Source organism: Mya arenaria, chromosome 10 (assembly GCF_026914265.1).
Source record: "Mya arenaria isolate MELC-2E11 chromosome 10, ASM2691426v1".
Taxonomy (NCBI): Eukaryota; Metazoa; Mollusca; class Bivalvia; order Myida; family Myidae; genus Mya; species Mya arenaria.
Genome location: NC_069131.1, coordinates 32,802,265 through 32,826,440, shown reverse-complemented (window position 1 = coordinate 32,826,440; position 24,176 = coordinate 32,802,265). Strand labels below are relative to the sequence as shown.

Sequence of the window (24,176 nt, the reverse complement as noted above, 5' to 3'; positions counted from 1 at the left end):
TACAGTAACATGTTTTATATACAAATGCGGTTATTAAGTATGCATATGTCTTGAATCGCACGAAACAGAATGTAGATTCATACTTTGATGGGTCCCTTATAATTCTCCAAATAGACATCACCCCACCCGGTAGTGACAAGCATGAAGTGAACCTATATTCAACTTAAGCATGCTCCAAGATATAAAACGGTTATTCATAGCTTCCGTGGGTATGATTTTGTTCTAATGCATTTGTTTTCCTCATCCGTCGTACGATTTCTGCAACCGCATGGTGTCAGTCATTGTGTAATTATGTGCAACTTCCTCTATTAAGATAAAGATCAGTCATATATACTGTGACTCATCCTTTACATTTGTTAATGTTTATACTTATTTATAAACGTAATGCTTTATTCAAAGCCTTTTTTTGCGTCAGTTGCGTACTTTTTCAAGATGGCTGCCATTATTAATTATTTCAAACATTCTTTTGTTGTGGCGATCACAAGTCTTCCATTCAATGTGTTGGTATTGCAATCATTTTGCTTGGCACTGCCAATATTCGATGGCACTGCCATCATGTTTTCGAAGCAGCAGCTTTTCGCCAGCTTACGTTAGATGCACAAGTATAAAAACGCCATGATACTTGATGGAAGGGAGTTTGATTCAAGCCATTGTTCAGAGCAGAACCACGTTACGTTTGGTACAGGCAAGAATAAACAAAGTAATTACTACGATAACATTTTATATTTGCTTGACATTAACAAATACAATTAATACTAAATGTGTAAAAAATATACATTTTACTTTTATTTTTACGAACGTCCAATTTTGATAAAATTTGTGTATATAACATGTATAGAGTAAACATGGATATAAGCGGTAACCAAGGTCAATAACAATTATGAACAAGTAGGTTGACATGTGTATTTTATCACGCTAAGAGTGCCCATAGCAGAAAAGCATGAACTAATATCGTTTAATATTCGACATTTATGGAATGTGCGCAAGAATAAAGGACATGGTTTTATGTGATCTTTAATACAAGATGTGGTCTAACTGGATATAATACTATTTGAGTAATTATTTTCAGTTCAAGTGCTATTTCAATTAATATATTTCCTGAATTCAATACAAGCTTACAAGCTGCGTTCAAGTTGGAACTAGGACATACTATATAACTGTCGAATGCACCACTATCAAAAGAAGTACATTTTAAGAGCATAGTCTAGGTGGTCAGCCTAGAGTGGAATCTTACTGAAATGGTCAGCCGATTGTAGCTGGTGTCTGCAGTTAAAATTTATGTCTATTACTAAGTACTATTGCGGATCTCAGGTAGCCCCCTAACAATATTTTAAGTCATATTAACTATGACTTGTTTTTAAAATATTTTTAAAGGTTATATACAACAATTAAAGCTGACGAACACTCGGATGTGTGATTTCTCTTGAATGCAAATGCCTCAGTTATACGCCGACGAATTTGGAAGAAGACTGGATTCATCAAGTACAAACTTCTCTCACGAAATCACATTCAAGTTATTTTTTACAAAATCGTATTAAATGACATCTAGTTAATAAAATCATCGAAATGCAAATGGTATAGTTTTTTATGTTAATGTGGAACGCGCAATGTGGTACTTTAGATGATAAATATTATATGATTAATCTAACTTTAATATTTCAGAAAACGGTTTGAAATATTCAAATAAAAAAATTCTCGTGATTGCATATTCAGGTGATGCGTTCGACACATCCTTAAATTTCGATTTCATTTTATTTTTAAGATTGTTTTAAGTTTAAACATTGATTTTCTTATTATAGATCTAATTACAAAAAACGAAAATAGCGATACAATACAAACTGTTTGATTTCTCCAGATATACTCAGTCTGGAGAGAAAAAGATATTAGTTCAGACATACTTATAAAATTACTATGCATACTTACAATCCATAAAAATTCCGGGGTTCCAGAGTTCCCGTTGGCTGGCTTTATATGTTATTTTGTGTTTACTATATCTAAGCTAACATATACCATCAATCATGACACAAAACAGAAATCGCTAGATCAAACTCAATTCGGACCTTTTGTCTACAATGAAAAATAAACTAATTGAAGAAAAGTTATCAACTCGAGGAAAACAGTTGAAATAATCACGCTTTCCTCTAATGATTAAAATGGATGATGAACCATTGTATCAAAGTATCATAAGACTAAATGAGAAATGAACGGACGACTGGCTTAAATTGTACCAATTGAGCAAGAAGTTGTTCCATTTAGATTGTTTACAGGCGTGCAGAGTTATATATTTAATGACCTATATAGTTTCAGGAAAGTGACATTAAATATGAGTAATACAGAAAAATACACGATGGTTAAACACAACACAAGGTTAAACTTCTTCATTCATGATTGTGCTAAATTATCAGATCATATTAAGCCGGGAAAGATTTTAATTTAGTCTCAAACTGACGTACAACGCTATTTTCATTTCAGGCTCACGTGAACATACTTCTACCATGCTAGGCACTCACATGTTGTTTGTCCTGATGTACTACGACTTTTAAATACTGAAAAATACTTTTTCTATATTTATTATTAATGTGTAGTATTCCGATTTCCAGATCAATATTAAGCGGTTTTCTGGATTCCAGTCCAAACACGGGTTTCAAGGGGTATGGCGGTGTCTTCGTCTTTTAAAGTGACGATCAAGACAACAACATTAGCATTATATATTTGGAATATATGGCCGCTATATACAGCGACAGTATTTTGAGACTTTTCTACATAAATTGTTTCACCGATTTTGAGCAAAAACATCGATTTTGTTTTTAAATTTCTACTTGAGTATAAGGTTTGAAATAACTTATTGTAGTCATGGCTTTTTTTATTGATAACACATATATAGAAAGCAGATTCAATGGAACGTTATCCGGATGTCTTTTATCATAGATATTATACAAGATATGAGAACACATTCAAAATGACCATATATGTACATGGAATTGGAACGCCATTTGTTCAATTGATCATCTGCTAATGATAGTGTTTATTCAAAATAGTATTACTTATTTTATAAGTCTTGAGCCCGAAATAGCTTAATACTAGCTAGCGAATGGGCAAGCTTCTAAGTAACCAACTAGGTAAAACCAATTAATATCGAAATCGAAATTTGGCGGTTGAAATCTGCATCATTAAACCGACAATTAAGTGTGAATAAGTCTGACAATTACTTTGGCAAAGGCATGAGCCTGAATATGTAAATATATATTTTGGAATAGGACATGGTCATTTTGTTATCTATCGTTTATTTGTGTGACCTTTAATTTTCTTTGACGACAATATGACAGAATGTTTTTGAATGACTTTAATTTATTACTTTGTATGATTGACTTTGGTAAAGCCATTGGACGTTTATGCTCGATATTTGATTTGTTTTTCTATAAAACTGACGAGTAGCCTCTAACTAAGAGCATGCTGTTTTACTGACAACATGGATGAAAATTTAACTTACACCTATATGTGTTTGTCGCGTTGACATTTTTCAGAAGTAATTTACTAAGGCCTCTTGTGAACAACGTTGAGTCAATTCAAGTTTCCTTAGGTCGTGTACTTACAGTCATCTTTTTGAAGTTTTACAGCATAAACTATCAATCGTTTGAAAAGTTCGCATTGGTTCCAAATTTCAATGTCGTAGTATACTAGAATGAAAGAGACTCAACAGTCGCGCATTTACGAAGCATTTTGGATTAATTCATTTTTAAATCATGGTTTAGAAATACAACAGGTCTTTGTTTCAGTTAATATGTAGTCATGGGTATACTGAACTTCCTGGTTTGTATATTAAATAGCGTGTCTAGATGCGTGTGTGATATGTTTACATTTCATACTTGGCCTGCAAGCTTTGTGTTATAACAATGTTTATTCATACGATGAAAATGAAGTGTTATGACTATTTAACTTACCTTAAATCAGGAGTTTTGAAAACTTATGATAAAGATGATCCCGGGCAAAATGGTAACGTTTGCTGTTCTGTTTTTACTTGTTCGAGGTAAGTTTTTTTCTTGTCATAAAACTCATATCTATTTCAATATTTTTAAATGCATGTAGATATTGCTTTTATATTGCAAATCTTTGATAATGTATAGCCACTATTTGTATTATAGCCCAATACACTTCATTGCCTATTCGCGACTTTACGGTTTCCCATAATCCCTTGCGCGCGCATGACTTCCGGTAAAATGTAAATAAGGATGACGCTAGCAAATTTGAAGAAATACAACAGCAGAGATGCAGTTAATCCAATCAAAGTACCGCCTTTCGATATGGTGAGAATAAAATATATATAAATAGTTCATATTTGTAGAAGAAATCAAAGATTTAACCCATTGTACACGATCACACCCTAGATTTATTAAGTGGGTGGAGTAAATTTGCAGAGCAGATTTCGTATATGTCGAGTTGTGAATGTACGTAAATGAAATTGAATATTTATATAAAAGTTATCCTGTCACCTGTGTAGTCTTCTGAATGATTTATAACTAGTTAGTTATGTTTAAATATTATGATGGCCACCGGGCTAGTCGCATACACCCAGGCCTGGAATTAAATTGTCTTAAAACCCATCCATAAATAAGTCTGTGAGTAACTTACCTTTTTTATAAAAAATATACTTTTTATGATCCATTCCTTTCTTTACAGATATGATTCAAATGTGCTGATGATATCTTCTGAGATCATTACTTTCAATGAAGAACATCACTACAATTGGTTGGGCTGCTAGATTGGTAGCAACGTGATGGACAGCTAGTGCCTGTTGAAACACTATTGTTGGTTGGACATCTGTTGCTTACTGGATCGCTATATTGGATGGACCATACGTGTTGGCTGAACAATTATAAATGGTTGGACCGGAAGTGTTGGTTGGACCATCATCGTTGGTTGGACTGCTTGTTTGACAGAATGTGTGATGACAACTAGTGTTGTTTGAATCACTGTTGGATAGACAGCTATTGTTTATCAGACAGCTATAATCAGTTGATTTACAAGTTTTGGTTGAACAACTTTCAATGGATGGACAAGAAGTGTTGGTTTGACCACAAGTGTTGGTTGGACTGCATTTAATGGATGAATATCTAGTTGAGCCTGATTTGACTGCAACGAAGTGATGATTGAACCGCTATTGTAGGTTGTCAGGTCATATTGGTTGGATTCCCATTGCTAGTACTTGTTGGATGCTAGTACTTGTTGGATCTCTTTTGTTGGTTGAACTGTTTTTTTGACTGTTATTATTGATATTCATACATATATAATATGTTATGTGCTAAGTATTCAACACATTTTTTATGTTTATTATTATTATTATCATAAGAGATATTTTGATTTAATAATCATATAAATATATATATAATTAAATGTTTTTATGTCCTTGTACTTTATTTACGTTTAACATTTACGTTTTACAATGTGCATTATAATGTTCTATTATATAGATAATTAAATAAATATTAATATTTTGATTCTATACAACCATTTGTTTTTGTTTTGCTATAATTTGTATGTAAGTATCAGACATTTTCTACAGAAATAATAAATTTGTCATAATCCTACCCCCCCCCCAAAAAAAAAAAAGACACACACAAAAAAAACAAAAAACAAACAGAGCTCATGGTGTTCATTATATGCGGATTCTTATGAAAATGAATAAGTTGAATTGCATCATTGAATGTATGATTCTTCGTTGAATTTGATGAGATCTCCTACTAACTGACCTTGAGGGACCTGCACCTTTAAAACTGCAATCTCACAGATTAACTGATTTATCAGCTATCTTACATCACTGGTTTACATACTGTTTTGTCAAAACGGTCAAGATATGTAAAAATGTTCCCTGATTTTCTATCAGCAATCTAATATCACTGGTTTTCAGACATTTTTTTTTTGTCAAAACAGTCAGTCTGTGAGAATGCAGCTTTAAACTTGAGCACTGTATTTACAATGATGAACAATCTTAGTTATGAAAATTTTAATACAGTAGCAGCAGATGTATTTAATCATTCAAGTCTTTAAATATTATGTAGAATCTTGCTGGACATGAGCATATTGTTTACGGAAATTTGCACGTGTACCAAGTTTAATTTAAATCTCAAGGTTGTTTGAATTTGGGCCAAGAAAATATTCGGCCTACAGTACGCTAACGACACCTAGGCTTATTGACTATAACAAAACTAATGATAGGAAAAAGCTCGAACCAAGGGCTGCCGGTATACTAGCACAGCATTCCTACAAACTAAGTGAACCGGTTGGCTAGTTATTGCCCACAAACGTTAACTCGATTTTATGTCTTTAATATTTACCATGGGAGTTAAACAGTCATTGAAATAAAAAGAACATAGACAATCATATTGATAACAACAGCATTTTTTACAATTTAATAATACCATTATATAATTAAATAACAATAAAAATTGTCCTTGGTATGAAATAATCCCTTTAAAGGTTCATTTGCCAAGGGTTAAAAAAAACCATCTTGCTTCTTTTTGAAAAATCTCTAGCTTGTTCGGCTGTTATCTTTTTCTTTAGTCCTTGCAGTCAAGGAAAGTTTTCATTCATATTGACACACTTCATTTATTTTATCTCTGCTCTTGAACCGAATTCAGTCTTTTGTGTTTTGCACAAAAATATCTTGTAAAACCACTGATATAGCTGCTATCAGATCAATCATATTAACTGCCTACTCCTGTTCAGCATCAACTTGGCAGACTCAAACAGCCACAATGAACATCTCTGAAATTAAATAAAATAGTTATATCATCATCCAAGTGAACCAGAAAAATAAAATATAAAAGACTCTACAGAGGCTGTTAAATCTGCACTCTCACAGATTTACCATTTTGACAACTTTTTTTATTTGTTGTCTTGCTATTTCCAAGACAAAAATAAAAAAAAAAGTTGTAAAATGGTATTTCTGTGAGAGTGCAGCTTAAAGAAAAATGTTTTTAAATATTGTTTTTACTTAAATATGAACATCTGTGATCCGATCTTTTTTGTCAGCAGCCTTATATCACTGGTTTTATTGCACGTTAGCATAAATGGCTCGTTCGAAGACAAAAAATAAAACAGTTGTCAAAATGTTTAATCTGTGAGAGTGCAGCTTTAAAATCATTCAGATATTTAAATAGTTACAATTTACTAGTACATTATTTATCAGCTGTTATTCTAAGACCTGTTTATTGTTTATACCAGCACAGCAGGCAACATTTAAATGCCCTTCAAAATCACATTATGCTTTAAGCTTCATTTACTTGACTGCTTTAAAGCTGCATATCTTAACAATTTCACACTAATTGCAAAATATTATTCATTTAATTTAATAACAAACCCAACAAACCACAATTTTATGCATAACAATCAATATGTATTTGAACCTTTAAGAACCGCTATGAAAGTATTTACCATTATATTTGTTATTTTATCCCACCCACTTAAATGTGTACTGAAGTTGGGTATAAACGTCGAAAACTTCATTGACATTTACAAAACACGGTTGAAATTTATAGAAAAACATACAAACTGATGTTCCTAACATGTTTTACTCACCTATCAATCTATTTTGCCACTTATGCTCTCCTTTTCACTGGTCAACATCACACACATACATTATCGATATCTAGGGTAGACATTTTACCGGAAGTCGTGCGCTCGCAAAGGATTATGGGAAACCGAAACTAACCGAATGAACATACTAGTTTGTCAGTTAAAATTGAAATGTCCTTAAGACATTTGAAATGATGCTGTCGTGAGTAAATAAAACAAAATGATGAATTGATATAACTGTATAGACGAGGGTAATACACAATTTAAAATACCTTGACACTCTCTTAAACTACAGTTTAAAACCATATAACCATACATAATATTTTGGACGTTATATTTGTAATATTATTTATATGAACTACTTCAGAAACAAGTTATGTAGCCGAATGTTTAAACATAAGCCCTTTAGTTGTATATATAAATAAAAAGATAACACATACAGATGTCAAACATATTTTGTTTCTTCAAAACATATATGGTATGTGAATCCCGGTCCAGGTCTGAACAAAAATCCACACAAAATGCGATTGTTTCTCAAAATATCAAGTGCATATATTATTGAACTATGATTTGTAATGTAAAATTTAATCATATTATCCAGCAAATAAAGCTATTTGATTTTGTATGTCCAAACTTACCTTATGTACGTACAATGGCTAACCATCAGACTGTGCAGTCATACCTGATGAAAACGAAAAAAGACCAAAATTAATTTATATATTCATTTATTAACCTGTTCGAAATTCATTTATGTATAATCACATTTGACTTTATCCCGATTTCTAAAGGTTAGTGATTATTTTGAGTGAACATATACGACGTATAGTGCGTAATAAACTAAGGCACGTCACTCGTTTGTTGCCTGTAATGGTCCATATATGAACGAAATAATACCAACTAAAACTACTGATAATAACACATGCTTTGTAAAACATACACCTAATTAAAAACGTTTTTAAGTTAGAGTAACATTGTTGATGTATAAATTATCTGATACATTGGATCAATATTTTTATTTTATTTCAACAACACTGTTTTTCTCTGAGGAACTACAAGTATTATTTCCATAATTTATCATTGTTTTATAAAGACCTATTTGCAATGCGTTTGTGATAAGTTCAAACCTTTTAATTTAATTTCTAGCTATTTTGGAAAGATATACAGCACCCAAAAGCAATATCAAGAATTCCAATTTAATAATAATTTTTGTTTTTCACAGTTGTCTGTACACAGGAGTGTTCAACATGTCAGTGTTGTGCAGACGGCTATCACCCAAAATGTTCTAGTAGAGGCTACTGTAATAACGGATGCATAGACGGGTATTATGGAGAAATTTGTAACTACAAATGTACTTCTCAGAATTGCCTTAGTTGTGATCAACATTATGGTAATAACTGTTTAAAATGTATACCCGGATACTATTTGGAAAACCATAACTGTTATGACTGTGGACCACAATGCCAATCATGCTCTTCATACGGTTGCAACTCGTGTTATGACGGCTACTGGGGAAACACTTGTGGTGCAAAATGTACGCACAACTGTGTTTCGTGTAATAAATACTATGGTAATTGTCTGTCCTGTGCTTTTGGATACTACGTTTATAATCGCAAATGTGCCGCTTGTGGTGCACACTGTGCAGTATGTGGCTCAGGAGGTTGTATATCGTGTCATGGCGGATACTGGGGAAGAACATGTGATAAAAACTGTGCCCAAAACTGTGCATCTTGTAAAAAATCGGGTCGTTGTCTGTCCTGTGTTTCTGGATACTACCTTTATTATCGCAAATGCACCACTTGTGGTTATCATTGTGCAGAGTGTGGCTCAAGTGGGTGTACATCGTGTCATGACGGATACTGGGGAAGTACATGTAATGAAAACTGTGCGCAAAACTGTGCATCGTGTAGTAAATCGGATGGTAATTGTTTGTCCTGTTCTTCAGGATATTGGGGAAACACATGTGAAAAACCCTGTGGTCATCACTGTTTAGCATGCGATAAATGGAACGGCAGATGTTTATCTTGTGAATATGGATATTGGGGTCATCCGTGCACTGAATGTAAGAGGAACATGTGCGTCAATCAGTTTGATTGCGACTTATGCTCAAATATTTCTTTTTATGCAAATAGTGGTGTCTGCTGCTTATGTAGGGTAGATAATTGTGTTTCCTGCTCTAAGGCTTTGGATACTGTTAATTGCAAAGTTTGCAAACAAGGATACTATCCTCAAATTAATGGAAAGTGTGAACTTTGCAATGCATATTGTTTCAATAAAGAGTGCGATTCATCTTCTGGAGTATGTCTTCAAGGATGCATTAAAGGATACTGGAACCCAACGTGTGACAGAAAGTGTGATTCAGAATGCTTATCTTGCAGTCAAGCAGATGGATTGTGTACACGGTGCAAGAACACTTTAAAATTTGGACCTAACTGTAGAAGCGAATGCAGCAGCACCTGTAAGAACTCCAAGTGTGACAATAATGGGAATTGTATGAATGGATGCATTCAAAATGCGTTTGGAAAGCAATGTGAAAACAAGTGTGATGGCTCCTGTTCACCGAAGGACAACGGAACCATTTGTTCTGAAAAAACTGGAATGTGTTTATACGGCTGCCAAACTGGATACAAGGGAAGAGTTTGTCCACAAGGTAAAAAGGTCTTATTTAGTTTAAACATATTTTATTCATCAGCGTATTTAAACAAAACATAAAGACAAACAGAAAATACATGTACAATATAGAAAAGTATTAGAACGAAAGATAAATATATCTTAAACAGTTCTTCTCCAAACCTTAGCAATAGTACATAATCAATGACGGACAATTGTACATCTTACAATGTAGATGACACAATGATATTGATATTGTTGAATTGAATAAAGTGGTCCAAAAGGTTTTATTTGCAACTTTACTATAATTGACTTTAGAATATATTTATATGCAGTAATAAGATTTCTGGTTAGTAAAACATTTTAAGTACAAAACTAAGTGTTTTTCAACATATTATATGCATGGTTTATTTTTTATCATACTTTTTGGAATGTCCGAAGTTATTAAAACAGAGGCAGAAACACAAACATCTTCAATAGCAGTCTTTGTTGGGGGAGTTGGCGGAGGAGCTGCAGCTCTTGCTGCCATTCTGGTGGTTGGACTGATTTTGCTTCGAAGAAGGTAATGAACTAACTATATACGTATGGTTTAAGTGAAGTAAATTACATGCATTTTAAATAATCAAACTGTTTATTTTATTATTAATGATTGTAAACTTGAAACTGAAATAGAATCTCTTGAATGTTCAGGAAAGTCAATTTGAGAAATAAAAGACAAACACCTGAAACAGAACCTGAGAACTTATCCGCATTGTACGCAACGGTGAACAAAGGAAGTACGTACGCGTTATGTGTAGCATGTTGATGATGTATTTTGTATATTCATAGCAATATTCTGACGGATGTGTATGAAATATGTTATTAAATGTTAATGTTCCTAAACATTACATACACGGGTGAAAAAGCATGTACATGTACTTTGTTGTGCGCTTAGTAAAATGTCTAACTGAAAGGACCACTAGATGTTGATTACCTTAAAAGGAAGGTCTTGTTAATATTATTAAGCTTTTACGTGTCTATAGGAACTTCCCAAGCAGATTATACCAATGAAGATACCGACAATCTTCACTCTGTCACTATCATAGAAAACACCAATTACCAGAGTTCACCACCGCAGAGCTCTGTGAAGGAAAACATGCCTATTTTAACGGAGGACAATCTTGAAATTGGTTAGTTATCGTAATTGTAACATCATTTTTTATTAAATGCTTTCCGGTGGTTTATAAAGATTTATCAGATAAACCGGTTTCAAATAGTAAAACTATCAATTTGATATTTTTTCACTGTTTTGAAATTTAAACCCACTCTCGATTCCATATCAAACGTCAGCGCGTTCAGGGCTGGGACACAATTTCAACGACGTAATATTTGAAATGACGTTACGTGCGCATACAAATTGTCGCGTTATTCTAAATCCGTTTAATTATCATCTTTTTAATTCCTTTTTTAAGCTTATAATAAAAAGCAAAAATATTTGTTTCAATTTTGTTGCTCGTAATGTAAGAATTGGTGCGCGTTGGAATACATTACGATCTTACACTGAACCGAACAATTATCCTCTATGTAATTTGACAATAACAATTTCTACTTGAATTTACGATTTTCAGATAACGAAGATTTTTGTGCACGGGAATTCACAAACATGATTGAGAAAGATGGGGGTGTTTATTACAACAACGCAAGAGAAATCAGCAAATTCGAACTGACTGTGGCCGATTTACCTAAATATGTACAAAACAAATCGATAAAGGATCTCGAAGAAGAGTTTCAGGTACCGTACACTGCCTTGATGTATAATTCACGATTCTTAGTCGTTAAACAGGAAACACAGTCAGTTTAGTTGTAGGTACACATTCATGTAAACATTTACGTATTCAATTTTGAATATATTAATTGTTTAAATTTATATATTGTTTTTGTGTGTTTTTTTTTCAATTTACAGAAAGTACCACACGGTCTTGTGAAACCTTATGAAGTTTCACAAACGAAGCTAAACATGAACAGAAACAGATACAATGGAATATATCCTTGTAAGAACCACTTCCCTTTTTTCTGAATCAGGAGACTTGTGTTTGTTTTCTTAGATGCGTACGGTTGTAGAAGTGTTACACTGTTAGTTTGTTTCCGAATACTTTCTGTATGTTTCAGGCGTTCATAACATTTTTTCGTTATTGAACACGATAACAATGGCCTCTAGTGCTTAATTGTATTATCAATGTCAATTTAAGATGATGATTCGCGTGTGATAGTACGTGGAGGAGATACAGACTATATCAATGCAAGTTACATAGACGTAAGTCCATTATTATTTTTAAAATAATAATAATTATTATTATTATTATTATTATTATTATTATTATTATTATTATTATTATTAGTAGTAGTAGTAGTAGTAGTAGTAGTAGTAGTAGTAGCAGCAGCAGCAGCAGCAGCAGCAGCAGCAGCAGCAGCAGCAGCAGCAGCAGCAGCAGTAGTAGTAGTAGTAGTAGTAGTAGTAGTAGTAGTAGTAGTAGCAATAGTAGTAGAAGTAGTAGTAGTAGTTGCAGTTGTAGTAGTAGTAGTAGTAGTAGTAGTAGTAGTAGTAGTAGTAGTAGTAGTAGTAGTAGTAGTAGTAGTAGTAGTAGTAGTAGTAGTAGTAGTAGTAGTTTAAGTAGTAGTAGTAGTAGTAGTAGTAGTAGTAGTAGTAGTAGTAGTAGTAGTAGTAGTAGTAGTAGTAGTAGTAGTAGCAGTTGCAGTAGTAGTAGTAGTAGTCGTAGTCGTAGTCGTAGTCGTAGTCGTAGTAGTAGTAGCAATAGGTGTAGTAGTAGTAGTAGTAGTAGTAGTAGTAGTTGTAGTAATACAGATATAGAAGAAGTAGTTGTATTGCAATTGTGTCTGCTCTTCTTGTTGACATGATATTGGATTGCATTTACAGCTGCATAATTTAAAAGTCCATTCGTATAAACGTAATGTTTTAAGCCATCGCTGTAGTAGTAGTAGTAGTAGTAGTAGTAGTAGCAGCAGCAGCAGCAGCAGCAGCAGCAGCAGCAGCAGCAGCAGCAGCAGCAGCAGCAGCAGCAGCAGCAGCAGCAGCAGCAGCAGTAGTAGTAGTAGTAGTAGTAGTAGTAGTAGTAGTAGTAGTAGCAGTAGTAGTAGAAGTAGTAGTAGTAGTTGCAGTTGTAGTAGTAGTAGTAGTAGTAGTAGTAGTAGTAGTAGTAGTAGTAGTAGTAGTAGTAGTAGTAGCAGTTGCAGTAGTAGTAGTAGTAGTAGCAGTTGCAGTAGTAGTAGTAGTAGTCGTAGTCGTAGTCGTAGTCGTAGTCGTAGTAGTAGTAGCAATAGGTGTAGTAGTAGTAGTAGTAGTAGTAGTAGTAGTAGTTGTAGTAATACAGATATAGAAGAAGTAGTTGTATTGCAATTGTGTCTGCTCTTCTTGTTGACATGATATTGGATTGCATTTACAGCTGCATAATTTAAAAGTCCATTCGTATAAACGTAATGTTTTAAGCCATCGCTGTTTCTGATTACAAACGTAATATTTGAACTCTTGGCATTTGTGAATACAAATTGAAAATACATTAAATCGAATTACCGTAGGTATAATTAACACAAATTCTTTTTTTCAGGGTTTCAGGAAACGAAATGCATACATAGCTGCTTTAGGTAATATGATGCATGTATTTAGCGTTTGTTTTATAATAATATTAGCTCCTTTAAAACAAACTTTAAACAAATAAACTTTCAAAATAATGCTAATTATATAATAATGTAAACGTATATGGTAAATAGTATGAACTATTAAGGTCCAATGGCTAAGCAGCTGGGCGATTTCGGCCAATTCTGGCGAATGGTCTGGCAACAGAAAGTGGAGAAGATTGTCATGGTGACACATTTCGTAGAGGGTGAGGTAAGGCGGTTTTCAATTGACAAGTGTATGACCTTCTATGAGTGTTGTTGCTTCGTGATGAATGGACAACAAGTGAAAATGATACATATATAGTTATAACTACAACGAGGATTAAAGCAACAACAGTATAATTTGACATATGGTATTTTATTATGAATACCATCAACATTATTGAGTAGGAATATCATGTTCTATTGGGATTGAGAATATTGAAAAAGAGGGGAATGATTTTGAAAAATCATATACTTTCACTTTTACCTCTCTGGCATTAGAGTGTCGTTGACATAACGTATAATTATAATTCTGAAGTGCAACGTTATGTCAATATAGTTAATAATCAGTTAATGTTTTTTTCTTTGCAGAAAACCAAATGTGAGCAATATTGGCCAGATCAAGTCAGAGAAAACTATATGGCGATATAGAAGTTGTGTGCAAGGTTGAACGACTGTACGCAGATTTCATTTGGAGACAGTTAACGTTATCCAAGGTAAAGTTTAATTTACTTGGACACCGCCAGTAGTTTGAGTATAAACGTAAACATAGGTTGATGGAGTTTGTGCAGCTACGCTTATTAATAATCAAATAATCAAATTCTGATTAATATTACCATAACCTATACGTGATACAAATGACTACACAATTAGTGACTTGGAGTACTATAGCGCATCGTCGGATTCGCACAACTTACCCATTTCATGACACTCCATCCTTCACCTGTAAATCAGTTATCAGTACTGAGTACTCAAAGTTTTCAAGTACTCCCCCCAAAAGCTCAGCGTCAGGTAAAGGATATATATCATATTTATTGTCTTTAGGAGGAGGCGGTCTAGGTTTCAACATGTGGCTTCCAGCGTGCAAAGCCTCCACTATACATCTTACTATTAAAGAAACTTAGGCAGAAGAAGCTCAGATAAAATAGATTTAATAAATAGTTTCTAAAGTTAAGATGTCATCACTTATTGTACGTGGAAGTTTCTCCAATGAAATATGGAGGAAACACTGCTTTGAATAAGTGTGATTTCAGGAAGGTAGGCTAAAACATCTAATTATTTCAATTGACTTCATATTCATCCACTTGAAAATAAGTTTCCATCAGATCTCGAATTAAGTATGTGCCCTTAAGGTATTACGGGATCAAACAAGCGCTTTAATGACTTCCTTAAAGGTTGATATTTCTTTGTAAATACTTCAATATATTTCAAGCACAAAACTGCGTTTTAACCGATTTCTTTGCCACATTGGCTTTTTTATTATCTTATTAGTTAAGAAAACAAACTTAAATAAAACAGTAGTGCAAACATGATAGTCAGTAATAAGCAAAGTACGAAATGCAAAAAAACCCCAAAACAACAACAACAAAAACAATCATTAAATGCCATATCCATTTTAATATAATTTACATTTGTAGAGATTTTTTATCTTAAATATAATACTTTTACATTGCGCTTTCGTATCATTTATCGTATGAAAAGGAACTCGAATTATGTACAAATGTATTATGTATTTAGTTGCATTCTTTCCTCGACCTACTATGTGTTCAACAAAGACAAACTTGTCTTCTTTTAAGAAAAGTTACATGATAAACGAATTTCAGTGTGCATTGTTTATATTTATGTTTTATTTCAAATCAGGGTAAACACAATTTCGAAGAAAGAAATCTGCACCACCTTCAGTTCACAGCGTGGCCAGACAAGGACATTCCTGATGACGTCACCTCAATGAGTTTAGACAGAAAGTGAACGCCTTGCCGAGTACGTTTAATGGACCAGTGATAGTGCATTGCAGGTAGGGTGTCAAGATGTGGTTTATCTTATTTCACCGTTCATCCTTTAGCTTCAACGATTGATGAAATAAATGCATGTTTGGAAATCAATTTAAAGCATTTTAGATCGAAATAAAACACAACATGAGAAGCGATTCATATGAGATTCTTGATTGATTTTGCAGTGCATTTAGTTTAAAAAACAAAAGGTTTTTGTAAAAGACAATAAAATAACAATCAGATAGCATTCGCTTGGAAATGTGTATTTGAATTTGATGTATACTAAAATAAACAAGAAAAATGTTTGGTGCTAGGTTTCAAATACGCCGCAATGATTTGGCTATCATTACACTTTTGATTGGACCGTTTTTTTCTGTTATTAATAACCGGATCGTTCGATAACGTAATCTCCTAAAACTATTCCATACGCAATATATTTATATATATATATATATATATATAAATACGTGATGTGAAAGTTAAAAGTTAGTATTTTCTCATCGTATCGGTATAGAGACTACTAAACGGTATTACATTTCGCTATTAGCAAAATAAATCAGCAGACATACTATAAGACATATTCTTATAACGAGGACTGTCCCAGCAATCTTGATCTGACATCAAACATTTCCGGGGATCGATGCAACCACTACTGCACTACACTACGAAATGACAAGTGCATTTATGAACTAAGATTGATAACGTCTTAAACGTATGTAGTTAAAACGTATCCTCAAACTATTTGATATAAAACCGCAATCAAAGTCGTACATTTGCATTCCGTGTATTTATAAAAGTCACCGGCCTTACCTTAGCATAGTTTGTCATACAAAAGTATAAAAAGCATTATCATGTCTGTGAATTAAATTGCTTTCCCTCATGCAAATAATTTACTTATCACATCATATTAGTCTGAGAGTCTGAGTGTATTGAGTATGATGACGCCAGAAAAAGTGATACAGATACATTCTAAGATTAACAGGTACACTATCGTAGAGTGTCAAAAAAAGTATTAAATTAAACATATTGAAAATTATGGTATTTGCAAATCAAACTTAATATAATTGAGTAAAAGAATGCATGTTTTATGCTCTCTTCTTGGCAGACACAATAGAAAGTCATTGAGCTTTATATGTCTTCAGTGCCGGCGTAGGAAGAACAGGAACCTACATAGCTCTGGACATTCTGACCAAAGAGGGTGAAACAGAAGGAGCAATAGATATCCCGGGATGTGTTTTCAACATGAGACAGAACAGACCCAGCATGATTCAGACTTTAGTTAGATGTTTGCTAATGTATATGTTGTATAAGATTATTAAATGAATAGGCGCAAAAAGGCGTGGTCCGTTAATAGATAAGCGCAGTAGGGCAGCGTTCGATATTCATTGGTTTCACGGAATAAATTCTAAAATACTATTTTATAATGAGAAGGTAAAAAGTGCGATTGTGTCCATATAAATGAAATTTATGCATTTATAGGACAAAAGAAAGATTGAATATTTTCTTTTATATTTTATTCCTTGCTAGTTAATTGTTTCTTTCAATCATTACCAATTTGATTAAATGTTTACATCTTATTTTTATGCTAAATGCAGTTCAAGGAAGTGTGGCATTAATGCATACTATAAAGTATTCCAGCAGTACGCCCGAAAGTAACTAAACCATACACTAAAACCACTCTTTATCTAATAACTATGATTTCTACTTTCAGAGTCAATACAAGTATCTACACGAAGCTTTGGTCCATTCATTGTCACTTGATTGCTCGTTGATAAAAAGAGAACACTTCCATGAATATATGAATATGATGTCCAGCAAACAGGAGATACAGAAGCAGTTTGAGGTAGGAGTGTTACTTAAGGTATCAAAGGTTATAGTGAATTAATGTTTAAAATTAATGTAAACACCGTTAATCCAAAGTCGTCGGGACCTAAATAAACGATATCCGTCTAACGATAATCCGGATTATCACTTTTTCGACAATGACAGCGTTCGTAAATCATTGGTGACGTAAAATATGTCGTGGTTAATATTGCAATGTCGGCTACACATTATCAACATTTTTTATGAATGTTTGTTTTCAGTATACAGTTATGTTGAATTATTGTAAAAGAACGCCAAACTTTTTTTTTTAACTTTTTATTAAAAAACGTTATGAACTTATCGCCGGATAGTTCGACAGATAGTCGAGAGAGTAATGTGGCGATTGCATTCGGTAAGATAAATATTTTAAATCATATTAAGACCGTGTAAACCAACGATTATAAACAAATATCACTCATCCAAGATAAGTCGCTCATTATCTGACATCGACGTATGTTACATACCAGTGCTCAATGCCATTCTTTAGTATTACCTTACTATGCTACATTATCACCGCAGGCCGAAGCACACATGCTATCCCAGTATCTTGTGAAACTATGAGATGACCGACAGGCTCCATTCAAGATTTCAGTTTACGAAAGATAATTGATATAAACTTAGGACAGTAGTTTTGACTTTAAAAGAGCGAAAAATTTGGTTAATTGATCAAATTTTTAATAAAAAAATAAGATAAAAATCGGGACCAATAAAAATTAAGAAACAAAGATAAATTCGGATAAACGGTGTTCGGATTAACGGTGTTTTAATGTTTAATGTAACTACTTCGTATCAAAATTTACATTAATATTATGCATATATAATGTTGTGTTCTGATTATTCGTTAGAAAATGCAGTTGAATCAAGAGCGAAAGTCAGAACAGGAACTGCAGGCTATGGAAAGAAATCGGCTTCTGACAAAAAAGAACAGAAAATACGCAGACATACCAGGTACCACTATTTTTATTGCAAAAGTGCAGCATTCGTTAAATGGTTTAGATATATAAAAGGCATTTATCTCAAAATCGCCTATTTAGACGAATAAACATGTTATAAACATATATGCATACACTAAATAACAAAATATGACAGGTTAGTTTCTCTTCAGGTATTAAGAGATTTTGAGGCAATAATTTTAAAACATTAAAATTAAGTAAGTAAGTAACGTTAAATGTGCTTTATACAGACATGATCATACAAATACATATAAATGGACTCACTAGATAACAATAATAACACCCGGACCAAAGGAAAAATCACCAAGTTTAAACACTTAAACACTGGCTGATTGTGTAAAAGTAGTTGAACATAATGGAATTCTAAAACAAAAACTATACCATATAATTCATTTTCTATATATTTTATGTTCGATTTGTATAGGCAAAATGATTTAGAATCCATAATCTGATTAAACATATGTATTGTAATGCTATTTTGTACCCTAAGAATGCAGCTACAATGAATGAGCATTTGCTTTAGGGTACATTGGCATTAAATGCCTGAGTTAATTTGATTTGGTTTTAGGGTTATTGAGAATTTAATTATTAACATCTAATGGACATTTCAGTACAAACTAAATTTCATTCTCGAATTGTATTACACATAACCACAATCTTTACCAAGTAGCCATATCGCGCCAGACGGTTTTGTAACCCCATTTCCAATTTATTATATCCTAGCCATGTATATTATTTTTCTTCAATTAGCGCCAAATTCTCCAAATTGTGTCTCACAAATAGAAACCATATCCTCATCCCGTATTTTCGCAAAACTCGGTTATCGTTAGTCCAGCCACATGCATTTAACTGTGCTAATATTTTATTACGTTTGCCATATTTTCAAAGGGCCGGTACCCGTCTTCATGACCGTTGGTAAAATATTTCCTTTGATTTTGATTTGCCACCTGTTTCCGTGTCGGAGGTGTCTGCTGTTGCCAAGCGCCCTCTTCTGTCAACTTGAAAATCCCGTCCTTTGAAGTGGTTTTTGTTCACATGATCTTTATTCTTAGTGTTGTGTATTTTAGGTGATTCCAACAGACCACGACTTTATCTGTTTTTAAAACCAGGCGAATCTGATTACATCAATGCGATATACATCAACGTAAGTATGTAGGATGAATATTTAATCATAAATTCTGCCTCAATCTTAACAACAGACGTACGTAGGAATTTCAGTTAATTAATGGCTATCACACATGAAATTGAAATTGTAACTTGCAAAATCAAACAATATTAACAAAAACAAATTTGCAATTCAAACAAATTTTGTAACATATAAGAAACATAAAAAACACATAAAATAACTTTAAATATTAAGAATATGATTAGTGATATGAGTCTGTATGCTTTATCACGGAAATACAGTATCTAACTGAAATAGTAACACTGACAAACGCTTTTATTGAAGTTGTTGATCTTACGATAGTTTGCCGTACGCATGTTCAAATGATAGCTCTAAAAGTATTTGAATTGAAATGATAGCTCTATAAGTATTTGGATAGTCTGCATACAATTTGTTGACTCGCTGAAACGAAATTTCCATTACATTCAGTAAATGGACTATTCATTTTTACAATAAAGATACAATGTACACTACAGGGAGAACGTAAAGACAAAAAATCTTATAATACTCTTTATAAAGGCCTAACGTTAATGCCTAACATACGCTAAACGAGAGCGACAAAACTCCCTTCTTACTATTAATACATTTCTGTCACTTTAAATCACTTTTCAGAGTTTCAAAACAAAAGACCGCTTTTTGGTTGCACAAACACCTCTGGCTGACACAGTTTTCGATTTTGTTGCACTTGCTGTTCAAGAAAACTGTTCCTGTATTGTCAGTATGGAGGCACAGGTGTTGTTTTTGTTATTATCTTGTTCATACAACAAATAATGTAGCAATTATGAAAGTACGATATTACACGTATAAAGCGATATATAGCTTGTGTTAAGTTATACTCTTCATTATTTAGCTATGTCTATGTAGAAGCACTTATTATTATTTCATTACTTGTTCATTTCGATAAAGCCTAAAACATAATAAATGCGGTATCGAGTTGCCAGTTATGTAAAATCCTCTGTATATTATTCAGATGAAGAAACGGGTTTCCTGTTACTTTTATTGTTTAATGCAGGGGATTGGCTTATATGCTCCTGGTGACAACCTATCAATGAAGAAAGGTGTGATTTCCATACGTTCTGCCAGAGATCAAAGTTCAAGACACTTTGTTAAAAGAAAGCTGCATTTTGAACCCGACGAAAAGGTTCGATTGAGGGCTGTATGATTATTTTTGAAAACACAGCAAATGCTAATTTCTCTTTTATTTAAAGTTGAAATTTTAAAAGTTTCTTATTGTTCATGTGGAAATAAATATGTGATTTCTAGTATGAAATAAACCAAAACAACAGCAATAACAAAAGCACTTAAGACGACAACAACAACAACAACAACAACAACATTAGTATTTTCGTTGGATTTTAGGCCAAGCCAGAGATAAGAATACCACACTATGAATATTTGGACTGGGATAGAAATGACGATACTCCAAAGTCGGCAAAACATTTTGTTGCCTTCATCAAAGAGGTTGAAGACGCATCCAAATCATCTCACTTGAACGGACCGATATTGGTGCATTGTATGTACGTACACCCTTTTATTAGCAAAGTCGCCTTCAGATTTTGTCTTAGTGTTAATATTAAAAATACCTTTGATATCACAAGAAAATAACTAATTAATACGGTCGTAGATACCAATCTTTACCTGACATAATATCATTGTGACAGGAACGGCGCTGGAAAGAGCGCACTTTTATGTGTTGTCTCGACATTACTTGAAACACTGAGTGAAGATAATGAAGTCAGTGTGGTCAATGCGGTGAGGAAAGTCAGAGCAAGACGACCGCTTTCGATTCCAAATAAGGTAAATATAAAATACTTTCTCAACCAAATCATTTTATATAATTTATACTTGGTATTATTTTTGCATCACAATGGCACAATGGAAACCACGATGACTAACCAGTAGTTATTTTAACGATAAGCCTGTAGAGAGGCGCCAAGTTCAAAACCTAACATACACTGTTCGAGAAACACATTGAATAACAACTGCTTCTTTAATACGAATGTCCATGAATGATATTTATATTTATTGCACACGAATAAATTTTAATAGTTTGTATCGGTTGACGTTTTGAGTCCATCATATGTTTGTTTGTTAAACTTCTTAATATTTGTTCATTTGTTTTCAAGGTCGACATATTTGGTAGTGTAATTGCCAAGTTGGCATTCAGATTGCATAATGAAATAAGTAACGTTGCTATTGTTTCGCCTAGATTGTATCCTATTTATGACGTTGTTTTTGTTATCGATTCGCATATTTAAATTGGAAGTTTTCGTCTTTTTTATATTTTTAAAACTGTGTATCCATAATGATCATTGTTTTTGCATACAGGTTTTATTTTTCAGGAACAGTTTTTCTTTTGCTACGAGTGTGTTCTCCAATCCTTGAATACAACAGATGACGCTGTGTACTACAACACAAGTGCGAATATCAAGAGGAAGTAAACACGACTGACCATTGTGATACAAGACGTCGATGTGTTGCCCTTTTCAAGAACACATGAATATTAACATCATGGATAGATATGTAATCTTCAGCTTCATTACGTATAATTTGCTATGTTGACTTATGTAAACGTAAAATGATTGCAGTTCTGCATCACCGTAATCACATAATTTACAAAACGCTAGTGTTTATATGTATATCTAAACATTGTTTTTTGACTGTCATTGTAAATATTTGCATACTTACTGCACTCATTATTTGAGTCATACTGTAGTGTATTGTATTTGATCGAAACGAGATCCCATAGGAGAGGCATAAATGCAAACTTATCGCGCAATAGGTAACATTTGATAAGATTCAGCGACATTCAATGTGCGCGTGGGGTATACTTTCAGTCGTTAAGTTGATGTAAGAACGCAGTTAGTGCTGCTTTAATGATTAATGAACGCATTGTACATTATCATTGTCATTACATATGTGTTGCATTATGCCGGATGTAGAAGGTACTTTGAATACACAATGAATACGAAACGTTTACAAAGACGTCATACAATTAAACATTTTTTATTTCATTTTTATAAAAAAAAATGTTGTATTTAAACGAGCCATTAAGTATTTTAAATGTTTTTGGCGTTGATAAGGTTTTTATTGACAAAATGTTTTGTACGAGAAGATTTGCACGTAACATTATATTTTATTAAATATTTAAGCATTTGCATAACTGCATATATATATATTTTTATAGAAGTTATATTTTTATTTAAAAATAGTTTTCTGATAGTAATCTATGTTTTCTACCAACTTGCATTGGCTTCAAATAATATGTATACTATAAAACAGTTGATATATGAATAAAAGTGTTATCATTTATCAAAAGGCAAAACGTGGAATGGTCAACATGTCCAATGGTACAAAAACATCATGTCTCACTCAAACTTATATGACATGAATATTAAAGTGTAAGGATGAATCTGAAAACAGGAGTATTGTCTGTTTACTTTATTTACGTTTGTTTTTTTTACATTGTATTAAAGCATTATATGTATTGAAATGTTTTTATAATGCTCCAAATTGACCTTATTCAAAAAAATATGTTGTATATATTTTTATAACGAATAAAATATATTCTTCTATGTGACTTGTTGGATCAAGATCATTTGTCTATGACGTAATAACACACTTCCTGAGGTTCAAAGATTAGCTTGAAGCAAGTAAAGACAAACATAAAAAAACGGGAAGTGAATAAGTATGTTCTTGATACAATACATTGCCTGATTTTAAATAGATAAAGCTGTATACACCATTATAACTATATCATATGTGATCATGTTATAAATAAATGTATTCCTAAAAAATAGACGAATAAGCATGTTTGTCGGTCCACTGCTAATATATATTATTATGTCGATTTATCATTAAGTTATACAACACGTTAATTATTACATAGTACAAAACCGAAGCCCTCATAATTGAAGGCACACACCTGTTCGAAAACACTCCTGTGCAATCTTATTAACTCTGTTTGTGGGTGCCGTAACTACTACTTATTTCTTTACTGATTTTGATGTCGAGTTTTGCTATAAAGCTGTGCAAATTAAGGTTTTCTTAACATTATTTTGAATACATTAAGGCGACATTTAGTTTTTTCCCCCGTCTATAAATGCGACACAATACGTTATTCAACAGTGTTGACCGAATGCGGCAGCGCCAGCAAAATATGCAGCATCAGTCGTCATTTTATAAAGGTAAAATCAAACAACTCCATAATTGTTCCCCATCGACATGTATGTATATCGTGTTCAGGCAATAACTTCTTAATTAATTATCAAATCTTCTTGAAGCTTAGCTACAGTGTCTAGTGGTATGATTTCCATACTCATTTCAACTACCAAAATAACCGCTTCTAGAAATACCAATGTTTTATCATTT

The 24,176-nt window shown here is 32.9% G+C and overlaps 2 protein-coding genes across 3 annotated transcripts; both read left to right on the top strand.

Annotated features, from left to right (window-relative positions):
• Window positions 1-3,921: 3,921 nt before the first annotated feature.
• Window positions 3,922-14,433, top strand: LOC128206759 (platelet endothelial aggregation receptor 1-like). 2 transcript variants are annotated; one of them, XM_052909441.1, is made up of 10 exons: window positions 3,922-4,027; window positions 8,792-10,219; window positions 10,633-10,741; window positions 10,870-10,955; window positions 11,202-11,348; window positions 11,787-11,950; window positions 12,122-12,209; window positions 12,408-12,472; window positions 13,782-13,818; window positions 13,959-14,433. In XM_052909441.1, exons 1-10 carry the CDS (start codon window positions 3,967-3,969, stop codon window positions 14,153-14,155), a joined length of 2,382 nt encoding a protein of 793 aa, XP_052765401.1. In that variant the 5' UTR covers window positions 3,922-3,966; the 3' UTR covers window positions 14,156-14,433. The 2 variants fall into 2 exon arrangements, with proteins under 2 accessions (XP_052765401.1, XP_052765399.1); XM_052909439.1 differs by having other exon boundaries at window positions 10,621-10,741.
• Window positions 14,434-14,469: 36 nt separating this feature from the next.
• LOC128206777 (receptor-type tyrosine-protein phosphatase alpha-like) lies at window positions 14,470-23,370 on the top strand. Its single transcript, XM_052909472.1, has 12 exons — window positions 14,470-14,549; window positions 14,878-15,090; window positions 15,694-15,847; window positions 16,967-17,102; window positions 17,536-17,667; window positions 18,533-18,635; window positions 19,708-19,784; window positions 20,418-20,537; window positions 20,818-20,946; window positions 21,165-21,322; window positions 21,467-21,602; window positions 22,148-23,370. Exons 4-12 carry the CDS (start codon window positions 17,067-17,069, stop codon window positions 22,244-22,246), a joined length of 990 nt encoding a protein of 329 aa, XP_052765432.1. The 5' UTR covers window positions 14,470-14,549; window positions 14,878-15,090; window positions 15,694-15,847; window positions 16,967-17,066; the 3' UTR covers window positions 22,247-23,370.
• The last annotated feature ends 806 nt before the right edge of the window (window positions 23,371-24,176 follow it).

What these genes read in the sequence shown, in the direction of transcription:
- LOC128206777 (XM_052909472.1), top strand. Translation starts at nt 17,067, where the DNA reads ATGAGACAGAACAGACCCAGCATGATTCAGACTTTA. An exon ending in CCAGCATGATTCAGACTTTA is followed by an intron (nt 17,103 to 17,535) that starts GTTAGATGTTTG and finishes TTCTACTTTCAG; the next exon opens with AGTCAATACAAGTATCTACA. An exon ending in AGATACAGAAGCAGTTTGAG is followed by an intron (nt 17,668 to 18,532) that starts GTAGGAGTGTTA and finishes ATTATTCGTTAG; the next exon opens with AAAATGCAGTTGAATCAAGA.
- LOC128206759 (XM_052909439.1), top strand. Translation starts at nt 3,967, where the DNA reads ATGATAAAGATGATCCCGGGCAAAATGGTAACGTTTGCTGTTCTGTTT. An exon ending in TCTGTTTTTACTTGTTCGAG is followed by an intron (nt 4,028 to 8,791) that starts GTAAGTTTTTTT and finishes TGTTTTTCACAG; the next exon opens with TTGTCTGTACACAGGAGTGT. An exon ending in ATCTCGAAGAAGAGTTTCAG is followed by an intron (nt 11,951 to 12,121) that starts GTACCGTACACT and finishes TTCAATTTACAG; the next exon opens with AAAGTACCACACGGTCTTGT.